This window comes from Stylophora pistillata, chromosome 5, assembly GCF_964205215.1.
Source record: "Stylophora pistillata chromosome 5, jaStyPist1.2, whole genome shotgun sequence".
In the NCBI taxonomy this organism is placed as follows: domain Eukaryota; kingdom Metazoa; phylum Cnidaria; class Anthozoa; order Scleractinia; family Pocilloporidae; genus Stylophora; species Stylophora pistillata.
The window spans coordinates 18,661,329-18,689,310 of NC_142523.1; the positions used below are offsets into that span (position 1 = coordinate 18,661,329).

At 36.7% G+C, this 27,982-nt stretch overlaps 1 protein-coding gene across 1 annotated transcript; it reads right to left on the reverse strand.

The window, feature by feature from the left end:
• Positions 1–27,966, reverse strand: LOC111340214 (uncharacterized). The gene is made up of 21 exons (XM_088760241.1): positions 27,558–27,966; positions 19,372–19,443; positions 18,867–18,941; positions 18,336–18,401; positions 17,840–17,911; positions 17,266–17,337; positions 16,651–16,719; positions 15,563–15,634; positions 14,181–14,252; positions 13,213–13,293; positions 13,006–13,077; positions 12,339–12,410; positions 10,753–10,833; positions 9,125–9,196; positions 8,941–9,012; positions 8,664–8,842; positions 7,860–8,032; positions 4,214–4,355; positions 3,333–3,614; positions 1,801–2,079; positions 1–1,308 (listed from the first exon to the last, which is right to left on the reverse strand). The coding sequence occupies exons 1-21, from the start codon at positions 27,749–27,751 to the stop codon at positions 485–487; spliced, it is 3,093 nt and encodes a 1,030-aa protein (XP_088616367.1). The 5' UTR covers positions 27,752–27,966; the 3' UTR covers positions 1–484.
• Positions 27,967–27,982: the final 16 nt, after the last annotated feature.

Below are 27,982 nucleotides of genomic sequence, written 5' to 3' on the forward strand. Positions count from 1 at the left end.
TGTAAATGGTTCAGGAGACATTTCATTCCATCACACTTTCCCTATTGAGTGTTGTTCTTAAGTACTCTATGCCGATTACATGCTGCTTAATTTGAGCTTGCCAGGAGAATTCACCAAGGAAAAGTTACATTATAGATTCGGCTTTTGGTTGGACTGTAACAGACGACGAATGTTAACAACATGCAAATGAAAGAAAGCTTTAGAAGAGAGTTGACGAGAGTCTCGACAAATATTGCCTCACCTTGCGAGAGGATTTCTGATTAAGTTTTTACAGTTAATTTTTTATTTAGTTAGGGGCAAATGGACCTTGTCACTTACACGAACGATAAAGGGATCTTTACAGTTGTCGGAGAACAAAGCTTGAATATGTCCTCCGACACATAAAAAACCGTCGCCTGGCTGACGCATGGTTATGTCACGACTATATATATTTATACAATAATATTAGTAACAATAAATTATCATATTATAAAAATGACTAATGCTACGTTTCTGAACAGCCTACGCCATCTGTCACGCAAGACGTATCTGTTTCCGTAAGAGGATATACTGTCACGCAAACATCTTTGTTTACATCTTCTGGCAACGAATCTTTGTCGTCATTAGTTCTCAATGTTCTCTGAAGCAATGTAGTCTGTTCATGGTAATATCCAGGAATTTCTAGATTTTGTTGTCCAGCTCCTTCGGCTGGATCTTCAGTTTGAAGTTTATTCCGTGTATTACACGGTCTATGCTTCTCAGAGTCACTATCAGAAACATGAATTTGTACTGAAGTCACCACTTGTTGATAACTGGGAAGACAAGCATCCGAAGGACATGACGATGCGAGAGAGCTATGACTACCCTTTAGCGAGTTCTCCGATGAGACATTATCGCCTGTAGACGACTTCTCTTCGGAACCCGAAGCGTTTTCCGAGCTCGACGCGAGATTCATACACGGGCCTTGCGCCGACTCGGATGAAGTAATAAACGTAGCCGTTGATCTTGGCGACTCGCGACTGTTTTGAGTGCTACTTGAACTGGACGATTTTAAAGGAATGTAGCTAATACCCTCGTGTTGAAAAGCCTTCGCATTCGCCTCGTCACATAGCTCCGCTTCAAAATGCGACACGTGCTGTGAACGTCTTCTTGGAGATGCCTTCTTTCCGCAGGAAAGAGTATTGTATTGAATGAACAGCCACACCATTGATGTGACCACAATGCAGGACACCACCACCACAACAATGATTCCAAGAAATGTTTTCTTATCGTACTTCACGTACTTTGATTTGTTCGTCTTATCAGGATTGACATCACTCGCGCATTTTTCTGCAAAACAACAGAGAGACTTATAAACCTGGAAAGCATTCTACATTCACAGCAGACTAAAATATCCCTACTAAAAGTTAAACCTAACGTTTAGGTACTTCTTTCCTTTTACGCTCTTTTTAATTATTTAATTTCTCTTTTCTGACGGTCTACTTTGGTTTCTATTTAATGAGGGGGGGGGGAAGGGGGGGAAGGGGGGGAAGGGGGGCGTTACGCCTACTGTGTCGTTTCAAAATTTATTTTATTAGATCTTTGCTGGTTTGTTTTGTTGTCTGCCTTGTTATATTTGTTTACTCTGCTTAGTTTGTTTTATTCCCCAATGTTGCCGTGGTATTACTGTTCTCTCTTTTCGTTTGCAAATTGTTGTGTTTCTTTCCTTTTTTTTTTTTAGCCGTTGGAAATCAAATTCAGATTCTGATCTGGAGGGGTATTAATTCCTTTGCTTTCAACAAGTTCAAGATGGCGATGATTCAGTAACATTCGCATCCATACCTGGTTCCACATAAAGCTCTGTGCTCTGCCTGACAGTTCCCTCCGAGTTTGAAGCCTCGCAGGAGTACTTGTCGCTATCGTCTTCCTTGACCTCGGTTATAACCAGCACCTGGCCTGCTTCAGCAAACATAATACGACTGCTCCTCTTCACTACCTTACCATTCTTAAGCCACGTGACTGTGGGCCCTGGAGCACCACGGACTAAACACTGCAGCACCGCATTGTCACTTACACTCACCACAACTTCATGTCGTATAGGATTCACAAAGTGTGGCGCTTCTGCAAATACCAAAAAGTACCTAGAGTAAGCGTACTTCTTTACTGTGAAACCTAACTACGAATACACTCTTCTCCACATTGACAAGCTAGAAATTCCGCACGCGGATAAACTAACAGTGATCATATTTAAATACACATGCATTACTGGACCATGGCATGCAACTAACAGTGATCATATTTAAATACACACATGCATTACTGGACCATGGCATGCAACTAACAGTGATCATATTTAAATACACATGCATTACTGGACCATGGCATGCAACTAACAGTGATCATATTTAAATACACACATGCATTACTGGACCATGGCATGCAACTAACAGTGATCATATTTAAATACACACATGCATTACTGGACCATGGCATGCAACTAACAGTGATCATATTTAAATACACATGCATTACTGGACCATGGCATGCAACTAACAGTGATCATATTTAAATACACACATGCATTACTGGACCATGGCATGCAACTAACAGTGATCATATTTAAATACACATGCATTACTGGACCACAGCATGCAACTAACAGTGATCATATTTAAATACACACATGCATTACTGGACCATGGCATGCAACTAACAGTGATCATATTTAAATACACACATGCATTACTGGACCATGGCATGCAACTAACAGTGATCATATTTAAATACACACATGCATTACTGGACCATGGCATGCAACTAACAGTGATCATATTTAAATACACATGCATTACTGGACCATGGCATGCAACTTTACTGCTAAATGTTTCATCGCTACTTTCAAATTAGTGAACAGTCTGCGAATGACACTGCGAGGTTACACTTGGATGCTGGTATCAATTCCCTTTACATAACGCCCAAATATAACACACATGCAACTCAATCTTAAGAAGCTAAAATAATGGTTACATTCTTTTTTTTCCATGAGGGGGTTTATCAGTGGAAAGGGGCTCAATGGGGTATCTACTAAAACTTTAATTTATTCGAAGCAAGACATCATGGGCTGGTTATTTACACGAGGTGTAACCCAAACCGCGGTTTTACGCAAGCAGTGGGTTCTCAAGGATTCTTTTTAAGAGAGTTGATCTAATTAAATAAATAATCTTCCACCACCAGCTTTCGGCCCTCTTGACACTGATCATAAAAATAGATGTCCAGATAAAAGATTGAGCTGAAGTGAAGATGGCCTATATCGCCGTTTTAAGAAACAACGGCTAAACTTCGTTTAAATACCCAGCCCTATGAGTACCAATCACCTAAGACAGTAACAAGGGCTGATGCACTAGCAGACCCAGCATCATTTGTTGCCTTGCAGGTGTATTCTCCAGAATCCACTGGTGTTGCATTCTTAAACACAAACACTTTCTTCTCAGACGAGTAATCCATGCGCTTGTCACTTGCTGCTGGAAAGTTTGAACCACCATCTTTCTCCCAGGATACCTGCGGCTCTGGGTAACCCTCAGCTTGACAATGTAGCTCAAAATCTTCACCTGCTTTAACATACAAGTCCCTAGGCTTCTCTGTGATCTTGGGGAATACTGAAAACAAAACAAACAAGATCGATATTACCTGACACTCCATAAAATTCCAGGGGAATACTGGAAAACAAAACAAACAAGATCGAAACTACATGAAATTCCATAAAATTCCAGGACCATTTCCAAGGCTATTTTTTATAGTTATATTTTCATGACCGACACTCACGAGGTTGGTTTTCAAATAATATAGCTTATTCAGTTAATCAAGGTATTTCTTCTTAACTTTTCTCAGAATAATTATTTTCAGCGAACAAACTCACATTTCAAGACTTCCCACACCTCAGAAATTATATTATAGAACTCTATAAATTTCCAGGTTTTTCCAACCTTGTTCGAATGAGTATCAAAACCAATCGCATTAAAGTTACAGCTGTTTGTATTCCTTTTCTCTCAATACGGAAACCTTGTACAAAAAAAGAAATGTAACTCACCAGATAAACAAATAACAACTACTACAACTGCGACTTGATCGCTCAACTTTTCTCGACCATGAAGTTTTCCCATACATATGGCACTTTTCCTGCCTTCAATATGATGATGGGCAAAAATGCTACTTACTTGGTACAGATATAATCCTTATAACTATTTGCTCTACTTACCTAGTACTGTGATCTGAACTATCTTTGACTGAATAGGTGTGAAATAGCTTGTCACCACACATTGATAATTGCCACTATCCTTGTTTGTCACTGATACCAAACGAAGCTCACTGATGTAAGTGACCATGTCGCCAACACTGGTCTGTAGAGGGGAACACATGTTCAAGAAAAGAAGCAGGCTATTAGCCAAGTTAATCAGAGATCGAGATTTATGGCCATTGATGGCTTGCAATGGTTCCTAAAGCACTGACAAAGTGCAGTGATTCTCATTACTAGTACTTCAGCCTCCCTAACCCTCTCCCCCAAACACACATATCACTTCCTCATTACTAGTACTTCAGCCTCCCTAACCCTCTCCCCCAAACACACATATCACTTCCTCCTGGGTTGACGTTTATCAAAAATCCACAAAATTCAGATTAAATTAAATGAATGACTCATATCAGATTCCTTGCCAATCTCCCTTTCACTCAATAGTTCTAAATAAAGATTCTCTGCAATGTCTGCAAACAGCTCTTGTGACTTAACTTCCCAGAATTTGATGTTCAATCAAATAAACTCCCCTAAATGACGGTTCTTTCCCCTCATAGTCTTTCCACTCAAAAGTAGATTCATTTTGTTAACATTTTTTTTCTCCCAAAAATATCAATACAATATCAAGAAGACAAGTGACGAGAATAAAGAATAATGTCAATAAAGGGATTAATCAACAACAAACATATGAAACATATGTGTGAACTGCGGTTATAAGACGTATATGAGAACGATCCTTCGCAGTAAAGCACTATTTGAGCAATAGTGGAAATCAGACCTGAAAAAAATTTCAGGCCTGTACGGGATTCGAACCACTGACCTCTGCGATACTAGTGCAGCGCTCTACCAATTGAGCTAACAAGCCAACTGGGAGCAGGCCATCAAATTAATTCGATATAAACCCGTAGATGATAAATCAAACAACAACAAACATATGAAACATATGTGTGAACTGCGGTTATAAGACGTATATGAGAACGATCCTTCGCAGTAAAGCACTATTTGAGCAATAGTGGAAATCAGACCTGAAGAAAAATTTCAGGCCTGTACGGGATTCGAACCACTGACCTCTGCGATACTAGTGCAGCGCTCTACCAATTGAGCTAACAAGCCAACTGGGAGCAGGCCATCAAATTAATTCGATATAAACCCGTAGATGATAAATCAAACAACAACAAACATATGAAACATATGTGTGAACTGCGGTTATAAGACGTATATGAGAACGATCCTTCGCAGTAAAGCACTATTTGAGCAATAGTGGAAATCAGTCAGGTTCGAATCCCGTACAGGCCTGAAATTTTTTTCAGGTCTGATTTCCACTATTGCTCAAATAGTGCTTTACTGCAAAGGGATTAATAGTTGATCCAATACCAAATTCTCTAAATTAACATCATAAGAACTGTATGACAGACAGTAAGGAGGGATGTGTCGAAAACGAAGACCCAAAAACGAAGACCTAAGACCCAAGACCCACTGGTCTAAAACGAAGACCCTGTGGTCTAAAACGAAGACCCTGCGGTCTAAAGCGAAGACCCTGCGGTCTAAAACGAAGACCCACTGGTCTAAAACGAAGACCCACTGGTCTAAAAACCTTTTTTGCAAGGAAAGGCTATACACTAGGCTAAAATGCTCTCCTTCCTGTAGCGCATAAATTAAAATGTCATCTCAGCGCTTGACCAACTTAACAGTTACGTTATCTCAGTCGGTACCGAGATGTCAAATTGTGTAACGCAATTAATTTCTAAGAATATAGAAATATACGTTTTAGTGACGATTTTGGTATATTTTGTCGTCACAAATATTCTATTTTTCAAATGCATATTGAGCAAATTACGATGAAGTGACTTCATTACTTTGCTACACTGTCTTTATCATATAAAGGCGCAAAGGTCAACCCGTGCGTGACTCACAAATTTATTCAGCGCAGGCTACAAGGATGATCTCCCGCCAGAATGTGATTTTTCCCGGGAAGATTAAATCATCATTCTCATATGCACTCCCGCGCTGAAAATGAAATTTCATGCAGGCTTCCCTAGCGTTAGCTCAAGTGCACTAGTGTGAGCCCTATTCAACATCTGAGCTGTGCTATTTAGAACAAAAATTATTACTCCAACTCCGAAAGACTGAAATGAACACTTAGTCTAATGTGGACTGTTCATTTAACAAAAATTGACAGATAAGTCATCTTTTGACCTACCGCAACAGCTTTATCAGACAGCCATAACCACAAGCCTTTGAAATGTAAACGTGGTCTGATACAAAATAAAGAGCCAGTTCCGTAAAAGTCAAACTGATTTGTGTGATGAGACTAAAATGTAGTTTTCAAATTTGGTGTATGATATTTTTTACCATATCACAGCCGCGACAGTTTTAAAAATGTTGTTCGTTTTTACACGTGCCTAATATATAATCAATTGAAAATTTTCCCGGGGACATTGCATGTGCTGTATTTGATTGTACAAGATTATTCACGTAGCTTTGGAAGTCACGCAAAGATGAGCTTTGAACCCGGCCTTTAAAACGGATCAAACGTCCATCAAGCTGTAGGTACAGTCACAGTATGACGCAGTATTATTGAAGTCACCTCACTGTCATTTGAAAAAATCTAAAATGTAATGTTGGTGACGAGGACATGTACTACACTCGTAACTAAAACCTACATTTCGACACTCTTGGAATTTGACCGCGTTACACAATTTGTCACGTGTTGTGCGCGTAGATGAAGCGCGTCCAGAGACATTTTAATTTATGCACTGCAGAAATTTCGTGTTTATGGTTTTAGACCATTCTGGCGGGAGATCATCCGATCCTTGTACCCTGTGGTGAATAATTTGCGAGTCACGCACGGTTGACCTTTGCGCCTTTATATGATAAAGACAGTGTAGCAAAGTAATGAAGTCACCTCATCGTAATTTGCTCAATATGCATTTGAAAAACAGAAAGTTGGGACGACAAAATATACCAAAATCGTCACTAAAACGTATATTTCTGTATTTTTAGAATTTAATTGCGTTTCACAATTTGACACGTGTTGTACCGACTGAGATAACGTAACTGTTAAGTTGGTCGCGCGCTCGGATGACATTTTAATTTATTCGCTACAGAAATGAGAGCAATTGAGCTTAGTGTGTAGCCTTTCCTTGAAAAAGAGGTTTTTAGAACAATGGGTCTTCGTTTTAGACCATAGGGTCTTCATTTTAGACCGCAGGGTCTTCGTTTTAGACCGCAGGGTCTTCGTTTTAGACCGCAGGGTCTTCGTTTTAGACCGCAGGGTCTTCGTTTTAGACCGCAGGGTCTTCGTTTTAGACCGCAGGGTCTTCGTTTTAGACTGCAGGGTCTTCGTTTTAGATTACAGGGTCTTCGTTTTAGAGCACAGGGTCTTCGTTTTAGATCACAGGGTCTTCGTTTTAGAGCACAGGGTCTCAGGTCTTAGGTTTTCGTTTTCGACACAAGGAGAATAGCTGATGAGATCTTGGGAGTGAAAAGGTTAAAAGAGATTCCTTTCTGGTCACTCATGGGAGTGAATTAATAATTAATAGTCAAGTAATCTACATCACACAAGAAAGATTGCACAATTTCCTGTATATCTCATTACAACTAACTCTCCAACCTGAGCATGGCTTGTGATGACGGCCCCTTCAAGAGGCTTGTTGTTCTTTGTCCAGTTAACATTTATTGTGTGATTCCTCTGCCTGACCACACACTTTAATGTAACATTCTGACCAAACAGAATCTTGCGTCCTTTTGGATGTGTTGTTATCTCTGGCTTGTGGTCATTCTTGTCTAAAAATTTAAACCGTCAACATAGGAGCTGATTTTTTTATAGGTTGAGTACATGTCGATGGCAGTGGAAAAGGAATGGCTACAGAAAGGGTAGGTATTGGAGAGGTGTCTCAAGCTGTTGTTTGAGCACCCCTTGCTAGTTTGAAGGGCCACCTTGAAGTTTGGCAATTTTTTGCTGAGTGACTGTTCTACTTACAATAAGAGAAAATCTGCTCCCCCTCAAATGTAGGGTATTCAATTCCAAATTCTCTCTAAGGGGAAGGCATTTTATTTGGGTTCCGTTAATAAAACTTAAAAAAATTCACATGTCATAGTTTTAATGGATCAAGCTCAATACTGCTAATTTAATGAGCATGTTAAATAGTTGTACAACACATTTCACCTGTTGTGTGTCACCAGTATAAACACACAAATCACATTTCTTGAAGGAGTTTTATGATTCTCCCTTCTTCATTTTCATACTTTTATGTATTAACAAACACTAGCTAAAGAAAGTTTGCTTAAGAAGAAACCAAAACAAGAAGTGCAACCATAGTTCTCTGTAGGTCAGGCCTCTCTAAAAGAGGAAAGTTCCCCCTAAGAATTGACTAGACTGTTGGAAAAGACTTCCCCTGAATGTTACAATCCTTACCACAAACAAATTCAGATGAGCTGAGGTTGAAAATGCTTCTTCTTTGTACTGGTCTAGGGTGTTGGCAGACAGCATGTATATTTGATTTGAATCCCTCTGTTTCTTCTTCTTTCATTTCAATCCATCCAGGCAGCCAGCTGAGGTCACAGTTACAAAGAAGGTATGTGGTGTTCAAATATCTGTCAAACCAGAAAAGGTCTTATCACATGAGCACATTCCAAATTTCACATCATGACACCCGTACATGTGTATTTGACAAAACAGTTATCCAACTTACAGAAATTGTAGAGCATGAACTTCCAAGAAAGCATTCTCCTCGATATATGCTATGATATTAGCAGAGAGGTTCCTAAAACAGAAAAGTGACAGTTTAACACATGTTTGACTCAAGGATCAACTGAAAAATACACATGTTCATTTCATTATCATTAGGCTAAAAAAGGGTGGTACACTATACTCACAAGCTTTGGACTGATGTAAGTCCAGAGAAAGCATTTGCAGCTATCCAAGGTATACGATTTCCATCAAGCCTCCTACAAAGTTTAAAGCTTGTCTTACTCCAAAGGTATTTGAACATTTTGAACTACAAATAACATGATACACTCATCACAATTAACTTTAGAGCAGTAATACAATATATGACAAAACAGTAATACAAGGTACAGCAAGAACAATTATTGATAAAAAGTTGTGGACACAATAGGGCTGGTGCAAACAGGACAAAAGGAACCACGTAAGGTACAGCCAATGAGATAAAAAAAAGAAAAAAAAAACAGAATTATAAAACACGGTAAAAAATATTATTTAAAGTGCCCACAACCCAAAATATTTTTTTGACCATATTAAATCTCTCTATTGCACTGAGCAGAATGCCGCAAAAATTTTTGTGTTTGGTTAAAACCACGATTTTTTATGAATTTTCAAAGTCGTGGAAAATCACATTTTTTCAAAACACGACCGAGGGACGGAATTATCAAGATGGGTCTGGGTCGAACGCAGTTTGTGACGTAATTCCAGGCTTTCCCATGAGTTTGCTTCAAGGAGTGGATGAAGTATCTTGACGGATATGCCTGATAAGTGCGTTGTTTTCGGGTGTAGCAACACTCCCAACAAAGAAAAAAGAATAGCACTTCATCTAATACCTTTCTATGGGGCAGATGACCCAGAGAAAAAAAAGAGAAGAAAGAAGTGGGTTGACTTTGTGCAATTGAAGCGTGCACATTGGAAGTCCACAAAATACTTGGCCGTGTGTTCCAACCACTTCCGAAAAAAGAAGACTATTCAGTCATGTTTTCTGCTCTGACTAGCGAGACCATGCAATGAAGGTTGCGAAAAGATGGAGTTGGAATTTGCGTCTTTCTGACTGTTCACGCATGAAATGTTGAGGAAACGAAATCAGCTGAAAGCGAGCGAAGTAAGAGAAAGGTGAGAAAAATTTACCAGATCAAGCTTAAGCGAAGGTTTCATCTCGTTGGGAACGTATAATATTGACTGAGATTGGATTGGAGTGCCACTGCCGATGGCCTGGAATGATGTCACTGGCACCAGTCTCTGGTTCACTCGGTCGTTCGAAAAATAAACCTGACCTTGAAAAATCATAAAAAATCGCGGTTTTAACGAAACACAAATTTTTTTTGCGGCATTTTGCTCAGTGCAATAGAGAGATTTAATATGGCCAAAAAAATTTTGGGGGGTTATGGCCACTTTAAAAAAAAAGAAACTAGAAACTTTGGGTGATCATGAAAAGGGCAGAATTGCACAGTTGACTCCCTCAAGAGACTTGCCTGGAATTTTTTAGTATTTAATCTAGCCAGCACGTGAAGAAAGGAGACAAATGCCTCAGTTGGCAAGTTTCATATGGAAGCAACAAATTTCCTCAAAAATAAGGAGGATAACAGAGAATGGCTGAAGAGATTTTGAGAACTAATGGGTGTTTTGAGTGGACATGTGGCAAAGTAATTTGGTTAATTTCATAATCAGTTGGTCAGTTCTAGATTTAAAGCAAATTACAACTTAACATTACTACATACATGTGATCCAGCTACACTGCACTCGGAATAACCTAAATAAGTTGAATCACTTTACTTACAGCAGAACCAACTTTTCAAGTCCTTCAAATGCACTCTCTGTCCCTTTCAGAATAGATGACAGAGCATTGTTGCTAAGATCCCTAGAATACAAACAACACTGACAATCACAATCAAATGAAATACTCTTTTGACCTGCAGGTAATTTTCAATAACAGAAATGGCCCCTACAGATGAATTGCAACTAGAGGATTTTAAAAAACAGAAGCCATAAAAATTTAGACTTTGATGGCAATTAAACCTGTGCCTCCAAAATATTTCTTTGACTTTTCGGTATTTACATTAAGTATTTAAGGTGTACCTAGCAAGCTTTTTAAGAAATATTAGGTAATGGGTGTCATTACCTAATATTTCTTAAAAAGCTTGCTAGGTACACCTTAAATACTTAAAGTTAGCGTGACCAGGCTCACAATTGTGCATGACATTGCAATATTTTTTTGTTTTAATTTTAGAATTACACCTTCAGAAACTATTTCCTATGACAATCAAACTATCATACACACAGGATTTGCACCATAAATTTCCTTTAAGTTGCACCATCACACCTAACTATTTCCTATGATAACCAAATCATCCCAAACACAGGATTTGCAGCTAAAATTTCCTTTAGAATGATCACACCTAACTTCCAAAATTTAAAGAATTTCCAGCTATTGTTTGATTCCTTACAAAAGAAGTACAGTTAGTTAGTTTAACTCAGTAGTTCAGAGTGTCAAGACCAGCACTTACAAGCTCAGAACCTCTTGGTCACAAAAAAAGTAACTCCAGTACGTGTAACCTCAAGTTAGTGAGCTATTTTACTGAGGATTTGGTATGTCACATTTGACCTATTATTGTATGTCTTACAGTTTGAGTTCAAGAAGAATATGGTTCATGTGTACTTATCTCAATCCAATTGTTTAGTCTTTGCTTGAATCCTTATATTAGTTGATTCATGTTCAAAATGTGTCAAGATTGCATTCAGCTTTCAGAACACTGCATTTATCTGTATACTTGACTTAAAGTTCATTGGTGAAATCAGATATTTCACTACAGTCTTCATTGTTTAGTTCATCAGTAATGACAGATTTTGTCCTATCACAGAATGAGATTTTGCCAGTCATCCTAGTTTAAAGTCAACGGAAAATATGAAATCATGATTGAACTTAGTCTTATCTAATGTTACGTTGTTTTGAGCTATTGTTTTATCAGTATTGACTTGTTTTCGGTCATTTCATGTATAATTCTAAGAATAGCCCACCATTCAATAGTTCTATGTTTGGTTAATAGGATTAGTCTTTTAAGTGTCACACAATGATTACTGTTCTGTCATGCAATGCTTTCAAATTGTCTTGTTAGTGCCTTGCTATTGTATGACAATCGATTGTATTTTTTTACTAAATTAAATTGTTTTATTTCATCATTTTAAATTATTGATTTGCTATTTGTCATTTATTTCCTTTAGCTTGCAATCACCCTTTCTTTTTTAACAGTATTATTTCTTTTGTACTTTCCTGTATAAATAAATTTTATTGTGGCCACAAGTCTGTCTCGTTCAAATAACAACATCAGAACCTGCCTCAGTTACAAGAGCATAGTAGAAACTTACAACACATCCAGTGAGCGTAAGTCAGAGAATGCCTTATTTTCCACATGGTAAATCTGGTTATTGCCAAGATCTCTGCAAGGAGAAAAAGGGAGATAACCTCAGTTATAACATAATTAATATGTAATTCACAGTTTTCTGACAGCAAACGGATTTAGATCCCACAAATAAGAAGTCACTCAGGCCTACATTCCAAGGACCAAAGCAACAATCATTGAGGGATATGCTGGCCTATATTTACAGCACTAAGGTCTGAGGTGAGGTTTTGAGCCCCACCAAGGTCAACATGTGGTGTTTTTTAAGCAACAACTTTCAATCTTAATGTCTTTTTCCACACAGCAGCATCTAAAATGGGTGAGTTTGCACTCACCCATGTAGGGGGGGGGGGGGGGGGGGGCAAATCCATCCAAAAGGAGGGTAGTTAGACTCCTAGATATTTTAAGCTATGGAAACTAGGGTGTGGGCCACTAGGCTGAAATTCATATACAGGCAGGGATTTCAGCAACTGAAGGCATAACATTGTGTTTCTGTGACTCAGAAAGGGGCCACACCAATCTTTGAAATAGCATCTTAACCAACAGCAGTACAAGGAAATAAACCTGGCCATATATCTACCAAAAAAATTGCCTCCATTGAAGTTGCTGACTTAAGTCATACTCTGCACACTTACAGTCTCTGTAGGGTAAAAAGACGGGCAAATGTGTCCTTTTGAATGTAGGACAATTCATTCTGGGCCAGATTCCTGTGAGAAAAAAATAAACTTGTTGTTATGAACAGAAGACCATGGGGGAATGCAATACCAAGGAGTGACATTCCCTCATTTTTTACAATCTACAACAAAAGATGAAATACATCAAACCCAAATTAAGCAACTTACAGTTCCCTCAAACGTAGTAATGCTCTCCAGTCAAAATGAGGGCTTTTATCAATCTTGCTGATGCGATTGTTATTGAGATAGCTGGTGCAGAAATAAAATTCATATACATTCAACAGGTTTATAACTGAATTGAATTGAGGAAATACATTTCACATTATTGGGTGATGTGTTCATGAAAAAGTACTAATTATTTCTTTTACCATTTCATTCACTTTTGCTCTTTAAAATATATGCCTGCCCTTATCAAAGTGCTGAGAAAGGTACACCTTTTTAGTTGGAGCGTTAGCCTTCCCCCCCCCCCCATAGTTAGAATATAATTATATCTATTCATTTAAGACAAAGTGAATAAGTCACTATTCCACAATCCCCACAATTGGTTAACTTTCAAGATCTTCTTAGGAATTCTCCTTGCTGTCTGCAATACAATTCTTATGCTGTATGTTTGGAGAATTTGATATTGGATCAACTAAAAATACCCTTGTTGATAGTTTTCTTTATTCTCATCACTTGTCTGCTTGATATTGTATTGATGTTTTAAGGAGAAATTCTGTCTTGGTCACTCATGGGAGTTAAAGGGTTAAGGGGATTATTCAACAACATGAAAGAATAAATAATAATTTTTCAGTGTAATTACTCACTGATTTATCTGCACAGTTGCAATTTCTATAATCATGCAGAAGCCTATTTGAAACTTGTCCTTTTATAATATCAGCACATTGGGCAGGGTGATTATAACAGGATATGACCTGTTCACCAGTCAAACAAAGTGTGTGGGTCTTTATAAACAAGAGAGAAATTATACCAAAGCCACAACTACCAAAGCAACCTGAGACAGACGTGTAACATATGTGTATTTTAATTCCTCTGTGTAAGTACAGAGTACATGTATGTGTCAGAAAAGTGCTGTTTTTCTTTGAAAATCCAGTAAATCAAATGCTAATACCTTGAAGGTATAATTATAGACTTACAGTTTATGAACGTTAAGATTCCCAATAAACCACAATGTGGACACAAATGTTAAATTGTTGTTGTCCAGGTACCTAAAGAAAATTGATATTCAGTTAAAGCTTTGCACCCTAGCATCAGCATCCATATTCTCCACTGTTTTCTTCATATATTTCCTTTGGTACTGAAAGGAGAATTTGTGCAACAATCCAAGCTTCTTATGTTAGTGATCATTTTCTTTTTCTCCTGATCTTAATAAATGATACAGCAGCACTGCTGCAAGGAGAAATTAGATGCTGGTCACTCTTGTTTAAAGGATTAAGAGCCATAACAAATCTTCAGGACAAGGGACAGTTTTAAGTCATATTCATGTCAACAGAAAAGGAAAACAACAAAGTACATTATAAATTTAGTGATATATTTCCATGGCAAAAGATGATGGAACATAGTTGAAATATTCCCCCTCCCTTACAATTTCCAGACCTTCTACAAGGCAGGTAGAAATACTTTCTGAAATCGCAAATAAAGATAACTGTAGCTATGTTCATGTAAATAATTTCGGTAATAGTTAACAATGATTCCCATTTTTGGCTGTTGGTAACCTGTCAGTCAACCGTTGGCCGACAGGTTACCAACACCTTACTGACACATGGCAACAATCGGCTGACAGAGTCAAGTAGACCAAAAATAGACCAAAAACAGAGTCAAGACTTTTCCAGTTGAAAACAATAAATAGATGTCTATCAATTGCACTGATTGTGCATCATCTACTTACTCTCTTTGAACAGTAGAATAACCTTGTTTAACCCACATTTTGACTGTAGGTACCAAAATTTAGTACCAAATTTGATACCTATTTCTTATATCCTTGTCTGTACACAAACTAAACTTCTTTTCCCCATTTTGAAGTAACAAATAAGCAAAGCCAAATTATAGTACGGTAGTTTTTTAATCCCCCGATATTGCATTGTAAAACTATAGTTAACAGTACCAGGGGATTGGGAACTAGAACAACTTTTCAATATGGTAGATATATGAAGTTGAACCAGTTAGGGCAAGTTTTGCTAGCCAACGCGAAAAAGTAGGCAAAATCCACAGTGGCTATTGTAAAGTTATAAGTGCATTAGGTTTCTTTGTGAAATGACTTTTCCCTTTTTATGTAGTTTTAGAAGCAATAGATAAGGAAATGTTTTCAATCATTTCAGTTTACGACACTCTGACAGGTTACTGACAGGTCACCAATTGTCAGCCGACAGTTGGCCAAAACTTTGGTCTAAAACTGTCGTTGACAGTTGGGCAAAAGTGGGCTGACTGTTGGCCAACAGACAGACGGCCAACAGTCAGCCGACAACATCTTTCAGGAACTGTTCTTCACTTTTACCACAATTTCAGCTGGAATACTCACAATTCCCTCAGATTGCTCATTTCCCAGAGTGCATGATCAGAAATGGTGTGGATTTTATTCTTTGAAAGCTTTCTGCAATGATGAAAGAAAAGACAAAATGCACACAGAGCATGACACTAAGCTTAAGAAAGACAGCTAGCTCTAATGTAAGGTATCTGTGGTTTTAAAGAGATATCTGATCTGTGCTTTGATAAGCTCTGCATACAGCAGTAACTACCAATTGAAAGCACACTGTATAATAAACTTGTAACCTACTTTAGATGCATTTACAAATAAAACATAAAACAATTTAAGGTATAAACCCTGATTGTTGTCTAACCCTGATATACTGTAGTTGAATGCCCATGAAACAAACCCAGTCCAGGGGGCCATGCATGTTCATGCAAATCATAAATTTGTCATCCTATTACTTGTGATCTCAAGATATTGTCAAAAAAATTCAGAACTTGTTTTAGTCCATTTACATCAAAAAAAAAAAAAAGAAAAAAAAAAAAACAACATCCCTGAGTAGTAGAAAGTATCTATGCACATTAAATTACAGGAATTGTGATAAATAAATTTAAGTAATCAAGATATAATTTATAAAGGGCATATATACACATATATTTGTTCTCTATCTGATAGCCAATTTAACTGGACAAATTATTGTAAGGGGCTAAGGATCTGGGATAAATATAATGCCAATCATTTCATCCCTAAGGATCTACTAGCCCATGCAAGTGAAAAATAACTGAAAATTTATTTTCCTTTGAGGCATAAAGCTGTTTAACCTTTTTCAGTCATTACTGTGCATATTTTCATTCAATTCCACAAAATATCAACCCCTAGTATGGGATTAATTGTAAGAAATATTTGAGGAATGTAGCAAATGGTAATTTTTTTTACATGGACCTCAGGAAACAAACAGAGACACCAGTTCATGGCTGAAAGTGTGCCCCAGGAGATTTAAGAGGATTTTTAGTGATCTGATAAACATGATAAGACCAGATTTTCATTCCACTAGAGTAAACTCCCTTAATCTGGAATAAATATGCAAAGAATGTTTTGAGGATCATGAAATATTAAAACAGAGAATAAGAAAAACTTACAGTATGGCTACAGACTTTAAACTTTTCAAAGGATCCATGACAACATTGATCCAATTTTTCGTGAGGTCTCTGAAAGGAAACACAGCAAAATCATAAGAAATATTTAATAACACCCAAAATGCAAACCAGGATTATTCTAATTTCATCAAATCTATTATTCTATGTTACATGATAGCACACTTAAATGAAAAGCATATAAACATTATCTATCTAAAAATCTTCTTATACATCGACCACATTTTAAAGTATTTAAAGCCTATCCAAACATTTGGTGCTTGAGTATAAACAGAACTTGCATTTGACAGAGCTATATACAGGTTTAAATTTCTTAAAAATAAAGTAACATATGATTTTGTTCATCAAAGTAGCAAAGATGAAAAATGACACGGCTGGAAAGAATAAAATGATAAACAATTCTGTTTGGGACAGCTTCTGTGATGAGATCAGGCTCTAAGTAAGTTAGGAAACATAACATGATATATTTTCTTCCCCACAGGAAGCAGTAGGGTAACAACCTGTCATTTAAATCACTCTATAAAGCAGATGCAACCAGGTGATAAGGATCTTATTCAAAACAAAACAAATAATTAAATAACTGACAACTAAGAGACTTACAATTTTTTTAATGAGGTTAACTGACTCAAGGCCTGAACAGGAATGGACCTCAGCCTATTTCGGCTCAGTTTTCTGCAACACAATAAACAGACAAAGTCAAGCAGTTTTGTTGAACATTTCATGCCTGAACACAACAAAATGATGCAACTCTCATGAATGCTATACAACATGATGTAAAGTTCAAGCCACCACCTCTTCCATTCCAATTTAACCATAGAGTATTAGAATTCCAAAGATGAATGCAATCTATTTAGAGGTCCTTATACATCAAATTTGTTTTGCAGACATCACAATCCAACACATAAACTAGCTTTGGTTCTCAACCAGTTACTATAACTCCTTTGTGATGTGGTTAACACAAAAGAAATTGCCTCACAAAAACAATGTGGCATGGCCTGGGTATTTATGATCTGAGAGCCATAGGATGCCTGATTTAGTTTTTCTATCCTGTTACCTTAATGAGGAAAGTCACTGTGACTGAGCAAAAATTAATATGCTAACATCCTTCTGCTGCCTCTGCTACAAGTTCATTCAATAATAATTTTGAAAAGGTAGTGGATCACTTTCTACTTACAATGACTGCACTGAGGTGAGATTAGCAAAGGCATTTTGTCCAATGTGAGAGATTCTATTACTGCTCAGTAACCTGGAACAAAACAGAAAGCAAAAATGTAAGAACAAGTGATCTTTATGGTAGGTAAATGACATCACTTTTCCTCTCAAGAAAGTTCTACAAATACAACATGACTGAAATACAACCTGATAATGGTAGGTGGCTAAAACAAAGAAAGTGGAAAGGTAGTTGTTTTTGAACTTGAGGTGCATAAGGCTTTTTTTGGCTGAGAACAGCACTGCAATTGAAAGAGAACAAGGAGAAGATTTTTTCACCCCATAAGAATGCTAAAAGAACTGTGCAGAAGGGATCCATACGAGTTTTCCTTTCTAGAGACCTTAGAAGGTGTCTGTCCTAAATGTGTGTCACTGGCAGAGAGGTCTACCTAGTTAGTGCAGCTTAGTTCTATTTCTGTGAAAACACATCATCCAAATATAAAGGTTATAAAAACACTTACAGATATTGTAAAGATAATTTCTTTGTGACATTTTGAGATGGAATTGAAGTTATCTTGTTGTGATGCCTGCAAAGGTAGAGCAACAAAATGTTATTGCCTTAGACAATGTTTTTTTGGACTACAAAATCAGGTTTTTAATCCATGATACAATTATTGAATCTGTAATGTACTTCTCCTTGAAGAGATCTGAACAGCACATCACACGTATTGTTGGTTGTTCACTGATTGATAAAGATGGGTAAACTAAACTCATGACTGGACCAGTTTGACTAAAATTGAACAACATATGACGGTTCTATGACCTTGTGATTCAACTAATACTAAGAAAATAACTAGAATTAGAAAGTAAGGTTAAGCACTCTACAGCAAAGTCATAGTAATTAAATAAATGTTGCACCTTTATTTCATAACTTTTTGTTCATTGAAAACCGAGGGACCTCCACACAGACACAACCTGTCCACAGTTACTAAGTATGACCACACCTTAGCTTGAGAGTACACAAGGTTACAACAATTAAATATAATACTTACAAAGACAAGCGAATCAGGGAAGAGGGTAGAGCCTGCCATGGTGGAACTTCTCTGAGCCGATTTTCATGAAGAAGACTGATAAAAGAGAGAGAGAGAGAGAGAGAGAGAGAGAGAGAGAGAGAGAGAGAGAGAAAAAATGTCAAGAACTTTGTAAGGGATAAAGAATAGGTCAGTAAGTCATTTTAAAAGCTCACCCTTTGTTGTAAGTGTGTTGTTTTAAGAGCAGGAACTGAGAGCAAATTCTCATGTCGATAGGCCAACTTCAAAAGTTTTGCCACTTGCAAATTGATGACTTACCATGTTAAAAAAATATCTCCACTAACCATTATTAACCATAATTATATTTTATTAACATAAAAGATGTTAGACTCAAAAGTTAACCCGATAATATCATCATACAAAGGGACTACGTTTAAGGATTATCGCTTGCAGAGGCTAATAAAAGGGAACCAATTCAGGATCTGATAAATTATAAACAAATCTGAAATTAATTCCAAAGGCTTACAGCTCTTGAAGGTTTGATAATCTTGAAAGCTGTGTAATATTCAAGGTCACCAGCTGATTAGAACTCAGATCCCTGAAAAATAAGTTTAAATCAAATGTGAACAGAGGTAAGGTTGAGCCATGCACCCTTAACAACAACTGAAAAAGAAGCATACACTGTACGCTTATGTGCAGACTGTTAACTGACAGTCCTCCGTACCAGGGGAGGTGGGGGTCTTTCCATTGGGATACAAAAATAATTAAACAGTTCACTTTTCAGAGTGAATGGGTCAGAAGAAAAGGTCTGCAAGGTCCAAGTTTTGAAGCTTGGTCGATGCGCTGTTACTAATGGTTGACGACTTTGCCCTTTCCCTTTTACCGAAAAAAAAAAAAAAAAAAAAAGAAGACTATCAAATCCAGCAGTTAGGCATGGCATTTGAACACAGTTTTTACCCCAGGGGAATGGGAATTTGAACAAACCAACCTTTAAAAGTTCAAATTACAAGTGAGCTTTCATACAAAAGGGGTGAAACACCATACCCTTGAGTGACACATACCTGTATACATACTCTACTGTATATGCATGGCTTAAAAGGTACTCCTGCTTCTAACAATCACATCAACACTGAAGTCTTACAATCTATCAAATATTGTTCTATTCAAGTACACCATAGCCCTTTGCATATCACTTATAATTACTGAGGACCTACAGAGGATCAGTAAAAACAAAAATATGCTTTCATTCCACCATTTTCAGTCTACCAAAATGCATTCTAGAACATGAAATTTTGACACTCATTTGTTTAAATTTGCTTTTGTTTTTCCCTTTAAAAAACTTTTTTCCCCCTCCCTAACAGCACAGACCTTATCTTAAGAGCATTTAAATCTTGCACGGACTTCGAAAGTTCCATCTGTTCCTCCCTCTCTTAGACACTATTATTTCTGATAAATTTTAGAAAAGGCCAATCCCAAACGGGATAAGAACAAGTTTTAAGGCTGCCGTTAACTGCTGTTAAATCAAGGTACATAATTACTTTTGATTAATGTGACATGATGTTATGTTCAGGCATAGTATTAACTCATTTGATGATACTGTAACTGTCACAAACTTCCATAAAACAATAATCAGAGGACTTCATATTTCCTGACATCCCGTTTTTTCCACTCCAACCACTTCAAAGTTCACATGTTTAAGCTGTGTGGTGGAGCAATTACATAGGCCAAAAACAAAAAAATTTACTAGCCTAGCACAAACCTCTGAAGGAAATATAATTACAATTCTTAAATTTTAAAACATCATGCAGTCACAGACATAGAAATTACATTGAGGACAGTGCAGTAGATCAATAACAACCTTACACATGGGCAGACAGTGTACTGTATATTGACTACACCTGTGTCAGCCTCCCTTCCTTTTTGTAACTGTTGATTATTCTCCAACCCACCCCCCCCCCCCTTCCAGGGTAAATGATACTGAAGCTTCCTGTCACTTTGACTTGGGACTTGGGAATCCAGACTTCAAAAATCGAAACTGAATTTTCCACTATTTTCTGTTTAGTTTGCAATGTTTTGGGGGAAGGGGGGGGGGGGGGGGAGTCATACTGTCTTCAAATTGATTTCTGTGTCGAAATACATATGCAGTAGATAAATGTATATTATCCCGATAATTTGTGATCCATCACCCTTATCACTTTCTAAGTTCTAGCAAGAAATACTCAATTTCTGTATTTCTACTTAAACACTCCGTCTCCCAAGTTAAATGTTGTACCTTTTCACAACATTACCATGATTATAATTTAATACTAGGTAAGTTGCTTTCAGAATTACATCAAAAGTGCCGTACATCAAGAACCTTCTAGAAAATATTCAAACAAATCCCAAACTACTTTTCACCAAGCAATGCTCCATTAAGAATATTGACTTCTTGAATACAAAGAGTACCTAGCCATTTACAAAGCCCACATACAACATCCAGAAAAATGAAATTTCAACCAAGGTCCCCTTTCTTCCACAAAATAAAACAACAAAAAAGAAGCAAATGATAAACCTCTGATGAACAAAATCTGATACAGACTAAAGCTAACAATGAGATTATAAACACTTAAATCTCTCAAGTAAAACTGGCCTATGTGCCACGTAAACAACTTGAGCATGAACAGAGCTACAATATCAACTAATGTTATTTCCCAACCTACTTGTTCAATGAAATGAAAAACTGAACGACATCACGTTTTTGCACACCTTAAAACTAAGGCTACATCAAGGTGGCAGTTTGTAACATAATCATTCCCTTACTACCAATAACCAGAAAAGCCTGCACAAAAAATGGTCAAATACAACATTTTCTGAGAGTCGTACCAGCATTAAATTGACAACATATTGGAGCAAGGACAATTGGTAATAAAGAGGGAAAAAAAACACACCAAATGTTTTCCATTTACTTGGGAACAGAGGTGTATTAAGTGCACAAAAAAAATTATTGTCAAGGATAAAAATTTATGTTCCAAAGTTACCAGTCGAGAGAAACAAAATATTTCATTGTTATGACCTTCCACTTTCTTGTAAGCACAGCTCAAGTAAACACAGAAAATTGAGTTATTGCTTTCAAGGTGGGTATGTGATGGGCTCTTGGCAGAACATTACACCCAAATAAAGAGCACCTCTTTGATTAATTGCTTGAATGTATCCAGTCTTAAGAAAATATATCCACTACACAATGTAAGCCAAGTAAATGATTTTCTTTCCTAGCTACAATAAGCAAAGTATAACTAAATAGTACATTTCGATTTTGTTACATAGTGCCACCAACAAATTTAATGTTCTTTCTCACATAAAATTTCACTATCCTTGCTGGTAAAAAGGATATTTACATGCATTGACATCAATGCCTGTAACCAAAACAGAACACAAATACATCAGTTTATTGCTGATGCTTTAATCTAAAATTTATTCAGGTGTGCCATGATCGAGTTCCTATAAGGGTCAAGTTAGCAGTAATTTTCTTGCGCTCAAAAAAACAAAAAAAAACCTGACATGTCGGCTTTTTCTACATGCAGAGAAAGGAGACAATCATCGTTACACAGCTTTTTATACTGTTTCAAAGTATAAAAGGGAAAGAAGTTCTAAAGGGGCAAGATTTCACTTCCACAATGCCTCGAACTAATCAGCACTTTGTTCAGCTTTTACAGAATTCCAATTTTACAACACCACCAATTCATCTAACTTTTTCAACAAGCAAAAACAATATTATAGTTACAAGTTTATGAAACTGACAGCAGGTCACATGCAACTCAAGGTAAAAGTAATATTAGGTGATCTGTGATTCTTTTAGAATGAAAATGAAGCCAATCTACGAGGTAATAGATTGAGACAAGTTACAATTTTGGAGGATTTGCAAAGACTATCTGAAGTAACAAAGGCCTTTAAAACCACTCTCATTTACAGCTCTTCTCCTTTCATAAACGTTTGGAAAAGGGAAAGTTAAATTAAAAGTGAATTACTAGTTGGGCATGAAACATGCATTTTAATCAGAACAAGAACTTGTGGTCAAATATATATTGTATTTACAAATATTTCCCAATGCAATTATCTTTGTTCACTTTTTCAAAAGATATTGTACAAAGGTTCATAAACTGAAAAGATCACCTCATTACTTTCAAATGTTAATCTAATGCAGTTAGCTGTACAGTAAAATCCATAATTTCTGTTGTTTTCAACAATATTACAGGTACTTGAGCATTATAAATTCACATCTAATATGAGCTTAATTGTTTTGAAAATAGGGTTCAAATACCTCAGTGTGTAAGTTGTCTAATATATTGATTATGCTGAAATATAACCAATACTGATAGTAAGAATTTTCATATATTGACGAGACAATAATTACTTATTTACTCACAACCAATATAATGGTTATTCTGTCAAAAAAAACTTACAATTTTTTTTCAAAATTATCAATCAACTGTCCAATATATACCATTCTGACAAACAAACCTTTTTTAATAACTCAGATCTACACGCCTAAGAACAGCAGTAATCAGTTTTATTTTCAGTACGCGGAACTCTAGATAACAAAGCTCTGTTTCAAGCTGAAGGGCATATCACATTCTTTGACAAGGCCAATGACAAGGCCAACGTATCTTACTCTGCTCACAAATATATTAATAAAATAGTTACAAGTTAATTAAACCAGCAAATTGTTAAAAATTACAGGGGGCACACTGAGTGCCAACAAAAGAGCCTATCAGAAACAAAATTCAAGTCCAAGAATTTCATTTCAATTTGCTGGGCTTGACAATTCGATCATAATTTTAAAAAAATACATAATAATTCTTCTGCCAAAACTTCCCTGAATTGTTTGCAATTTACTTGCGCTGGTCAATTACCGGTACAAAAGTTTTGTTCAATGACAAAGATGCCAGGGTATTACTCAATATAAGGACTGCCTGATGTCACAGGACACACCCTTACTAAGCAGCCTGACATTGCAACAAACTTGTCCTGTTGCTTGGTAACATGAGTGGAAAATGTACAAGAAAGTACTATTATAGAGAAGTTCTAATTCTTACTGATGCAATTCAAATTGAGGAGAAACAAAACCAACCAAGAGCACACTAGCCGCCATGATCAGCTTAGTAGCCTTGGTTTGTAGTTGCATGTTCACTGTTACATTAATTGGTCAGTAATCTGTCACAAAGCAAATTATGAGGGCTCTTGTTATGTCTAAACATTCAAGTTGCACTTGATAGGTCAAGAATTAATCCATGGTCATTCTCAATTCCAACATGCAACAACAAACTTTTTTCAATATACACCACAGCAATAAAATGAAAAAAGGTTCTCAAGAGTAAGAAATTATTTTCAGTAAAATAGAAATACTAAATGTGACCTACTATGTCACATCAGCACATTATAATGCTTTGAACCAAAAAGTACCCTATGAAACCAATGAAAAAAGAAAAGTTGATTATTTTCATAAACCAAAACATTCAAGGCATGCTTTTACAGACCTCAAATTAAGACATTTCACCACCAGTATTACTTCTTTAAAGGACCTACAAATACTTGGTGCTGTCTCCATACATCTATTGGTTCTGAGTATATCTACTTGTAACAATGATATAAATATTAGATACAAGGTAAGATGTTATCTCTCTGAAAGTTGCAACTGCACACTGGCACAAGCTGGGTGCGATTCTTGTCACGGTAAATCAGAAAGTATGATCATACCCTTGCTTGTGCCTATACAAACCAATTCCTTCTGCCTTATGAAAAACATGATCTTTTACACCCTTGTGACTAACATAACTTAAATATATGGGATAAAATAAACTTGTGCCAGTTCAAGAAAAAAAATTATTTTACAGATGCATGATCACTTTCCCCCCATGGCAATCCCCATGGCAGAGAGAAGAACATTCGAGAACTTAGATAGAACTCCTCAAATTGTCTTGTCTGAAATCCTACAGATAAGATCAGTTCCCATAACGGAAATCTCAAACTGTTCCCGGTAAGAATGAGTTGGCAGATATATAGAGTTCTTAAATATACCTTTAATTCCCATTTCCGTGCTCCCGTTAGACAGCAAGTGTCAATGACAATCACTTTTGTCTGCTTCTAGAGACTGTTCACCTATAGCAGCTTTCGCTATGCATGTACAGTAGCTTCCTCAGTAATAATTACACCCCAAAAATGTATTTTAAACTGGTCTGAGTCAACCATTAACGAAAGGAAACATGGCAATTTTTCCGAAGGCACATTTACCCTCTGTGCATTAATGATCAAGTGTTATGTACAAATTACAATTAGTCACGGCAGAAACAATCAATCAAGAGTAAATGTGCCACATACAATGATGCATTTGGTCAATCCAGTCACAAGTTCTCTTTCCCTATTGAAACAAACCTTTCCATCTACACTGTCTACAAGGCTATAGGTATTTAAACAAAGCAGTCAAGCAGTTTTATTTCTCTATCGTTTGTGTCAAAAGAATAGAAAAAAAAGCGACTACCATGCCAAGGAGAAACAACATTTTAATCTACAGGTATAGACTATAATACAGCCATCATAAAACTCAAAGCAACTGGTATAGGCTTAAGCATGATATCTTGTGACAACTTCCTTCACTCCACTAATTCTTTAAGTCTAAATAACGTAATTAAAAGCACCTGGAATTTCAGTCTGCTTTGTATAATATTTCTCATAGTGATTGAGAATCTCATAAAAATTGATAAGAATCAAGCTTGACTTGCAAATTTCAAGAGAATGAAGGCTAATCTAAAGTTTACTTTTTCTTGAAACATCACAGATATAAATAAAAGAAAAATCACTGGAATTAAAAAAGGCAACAGATATTTTTTGGAACCACTCCCTTACATTCTGATTAAAAGTTTTGGACAAAGACTACAAAGAGAAAAGCTGTGTTCCCACCAATTCATCAGTAGGGGGTCTACATTTGGCAAAGAATTTGCATATAATGTTCTCTGGCCTAGGGGCATATGAAACACATTTTCCAGCATCTATAACTTCTTGATCCTATTCTTTGATAATAAATTGATCTATCAAGACTCTCGAAGATTAGAGCATTGACAAAAAATTATTTGAAAACATCAAAATTCACTTGCTTTGATAGAAGTGTTATAGCATCGCCTGTACAGTAGGTTGTTGTGATAGTTATACAAAATTGGAATTTCTCATCTTTTTAGAGCATAATTTAAATAAATACAACAGCAGGAGATTTTGCTAGAAACGAACAGGAAATCAGTTCAGGGAAGGAAAGCGTGCATCAAGCTCAAAAACAAACCAACAAAAGAGAGCGAGAACCTCAAATACAATAAACCTGTTGTGATGTGAATCCAACTGTTCATAAATAAGGACATTGAAAGAAAAGAATCACTGTGCCAATGAATGGCGTTCTTACGGCAAAACAAAAACAATGTGAAGTACAGGAAAACAAAGAGGCTAATTTAATAAATTTGCTTCAGTCGAAATAATTGTCGATGGACGACAAAAAATTCCCTTTCATAAGATCCCGAATTTGATTGAATATCTAGTCTGAAAACGATTTCTAAAGAAGGTGCGTATTCTGGTCGGAATATTGAACAAATGTAACATATTTTTCGTGCGCCGTTTACTTTCGATTTCTTATTAGTCCACAGTAGAATTGAATAATACGGCTTTGGAGCAATGTGCGGTGGCAAAAGTTACGAATTGAATTTTGAGTTTGCCGCATAAAATCTGCCACGAAAAAAAAAAAGAAGTAAAACAGGAATTGAGATTTCCAGTTTAAAAAACAACTTTAAATTGATTTATGTCGCAAGAACACGGCGGGAAACCTTTCCAATATGTACATAAATTGCGAGTAATGCACATATGTCAATATCCCGATCGGAACCTAAACAAGACACGAATGATTCCTTCCTAGGATATCGCCTTAAATAAACTTCAGTTACAGCATAGCATGAAAATTTACTTTACACTGAGTGAAAGATCGAGTTCACAGTTTATTGAAGGCCTTGTTATTTGTTTAATGAAGGAAAGATAACAATAGAGGAGAACCTTTCAAAGAAACGGTTTAGTTGACACATTATCAATTGGAAGTACGCGTATCATGCAGTAATTCCTTTGCAATATGTCACTTGTTTATGATGTTTTAGCACAAGAGAGGAAATCCACTCGCTTTTTAAAGCAACAACTAAGCTTACTTAAAAATATTTCAGAGACATGGGCATGTCACATTCATCATTCCTTCGAAAAATCGTCGCATGACGATTTGACATTTGAAGCAGCACATGACGTGTTCGATTCCAGCTCGTAGCAATGTTCTCTAATTCCTGCATTCTTTTTGAACATATTGTACAAATTCAACCAAACATTCTCACGCGAATCGAACCTTTCTTTACTTATCACTTTGTAAACAGAACGATGCAAACCCTCTACCAGCCAAGGTCCCCGTTCACGGTGTTTCTCACGTTGTAAGGTGACACCGTAAAAAAATCCCTCAGTTCAAAAACTGCCATTCGTAGGTAACAAGGTATTCACCTTAGATAAAGAGTAGCCCGAAATATCTTATCAAAACCGATAAACATGAGATCTTAAGAAAAAGTTCGTTAGGATTGACTTGAGATATTTTAATTCGCGGACGAGTAAGCTTACGATTCAACATGACAGCATGTAAACTAGCTAGAACCAAGAAACCGTTTTACTCACAATGAGGTCGTTTGCAAAGGAATCCCCAAAGGCATTGACCGAAGTTGACGATTCTTGCAAATAACTCTTGTTCCAGAACAAATGCAGGGCTTGGCTGTAACACATTCTCGACTGTTTGGATCTTGTCCGAGCGACAATCCACATAAGGCCAAACATATTGCAACCAAAGCATCCATGATATTAATAGACGCCATCTTTGATTGAAATCCGCGGTGTTTTTACATTTCCCACCGCAGTCTTCGCTGAAGGAGATATTCTATGATGTGGCACTAAAAAAACTGCAGATTCATCCACGGCGCACAGCTCCCTTTGCTTAGTGGGGTGTCGGTATCAGAGAGAGTGCACCTTCACGCAAAGTTTTCTTAAAGCGTCAAAGAGGAAACCATCTACCTCACTCGATTGAAATTGAATGCCACTTTCACGAC

Bases quoted from the DNA above. Each gene is read 5' to 3' on its own strand.
- LOC111340214 (XM_088760241.1), bottom strand. From the start codon at position 27,751: ATGGCGTCTATTAATATCATGGATGCTTTGGTTGCAATATGTTTGGCC. The intron at 9,013-9,124 runs GTGAGTATAGTG...TTTCTGTTTTAG, and splicing joins CTTACATCAGTCCAAAGCTT to GAACCTCTCTGCTAATATCA. The intron at 8,843-8,940 runs GTAAGTTGGATA...CTGGTTTGACAG, and splicing joins GTTCATGCTCTACAATTTCT to ATATTTGAACACCACATACC.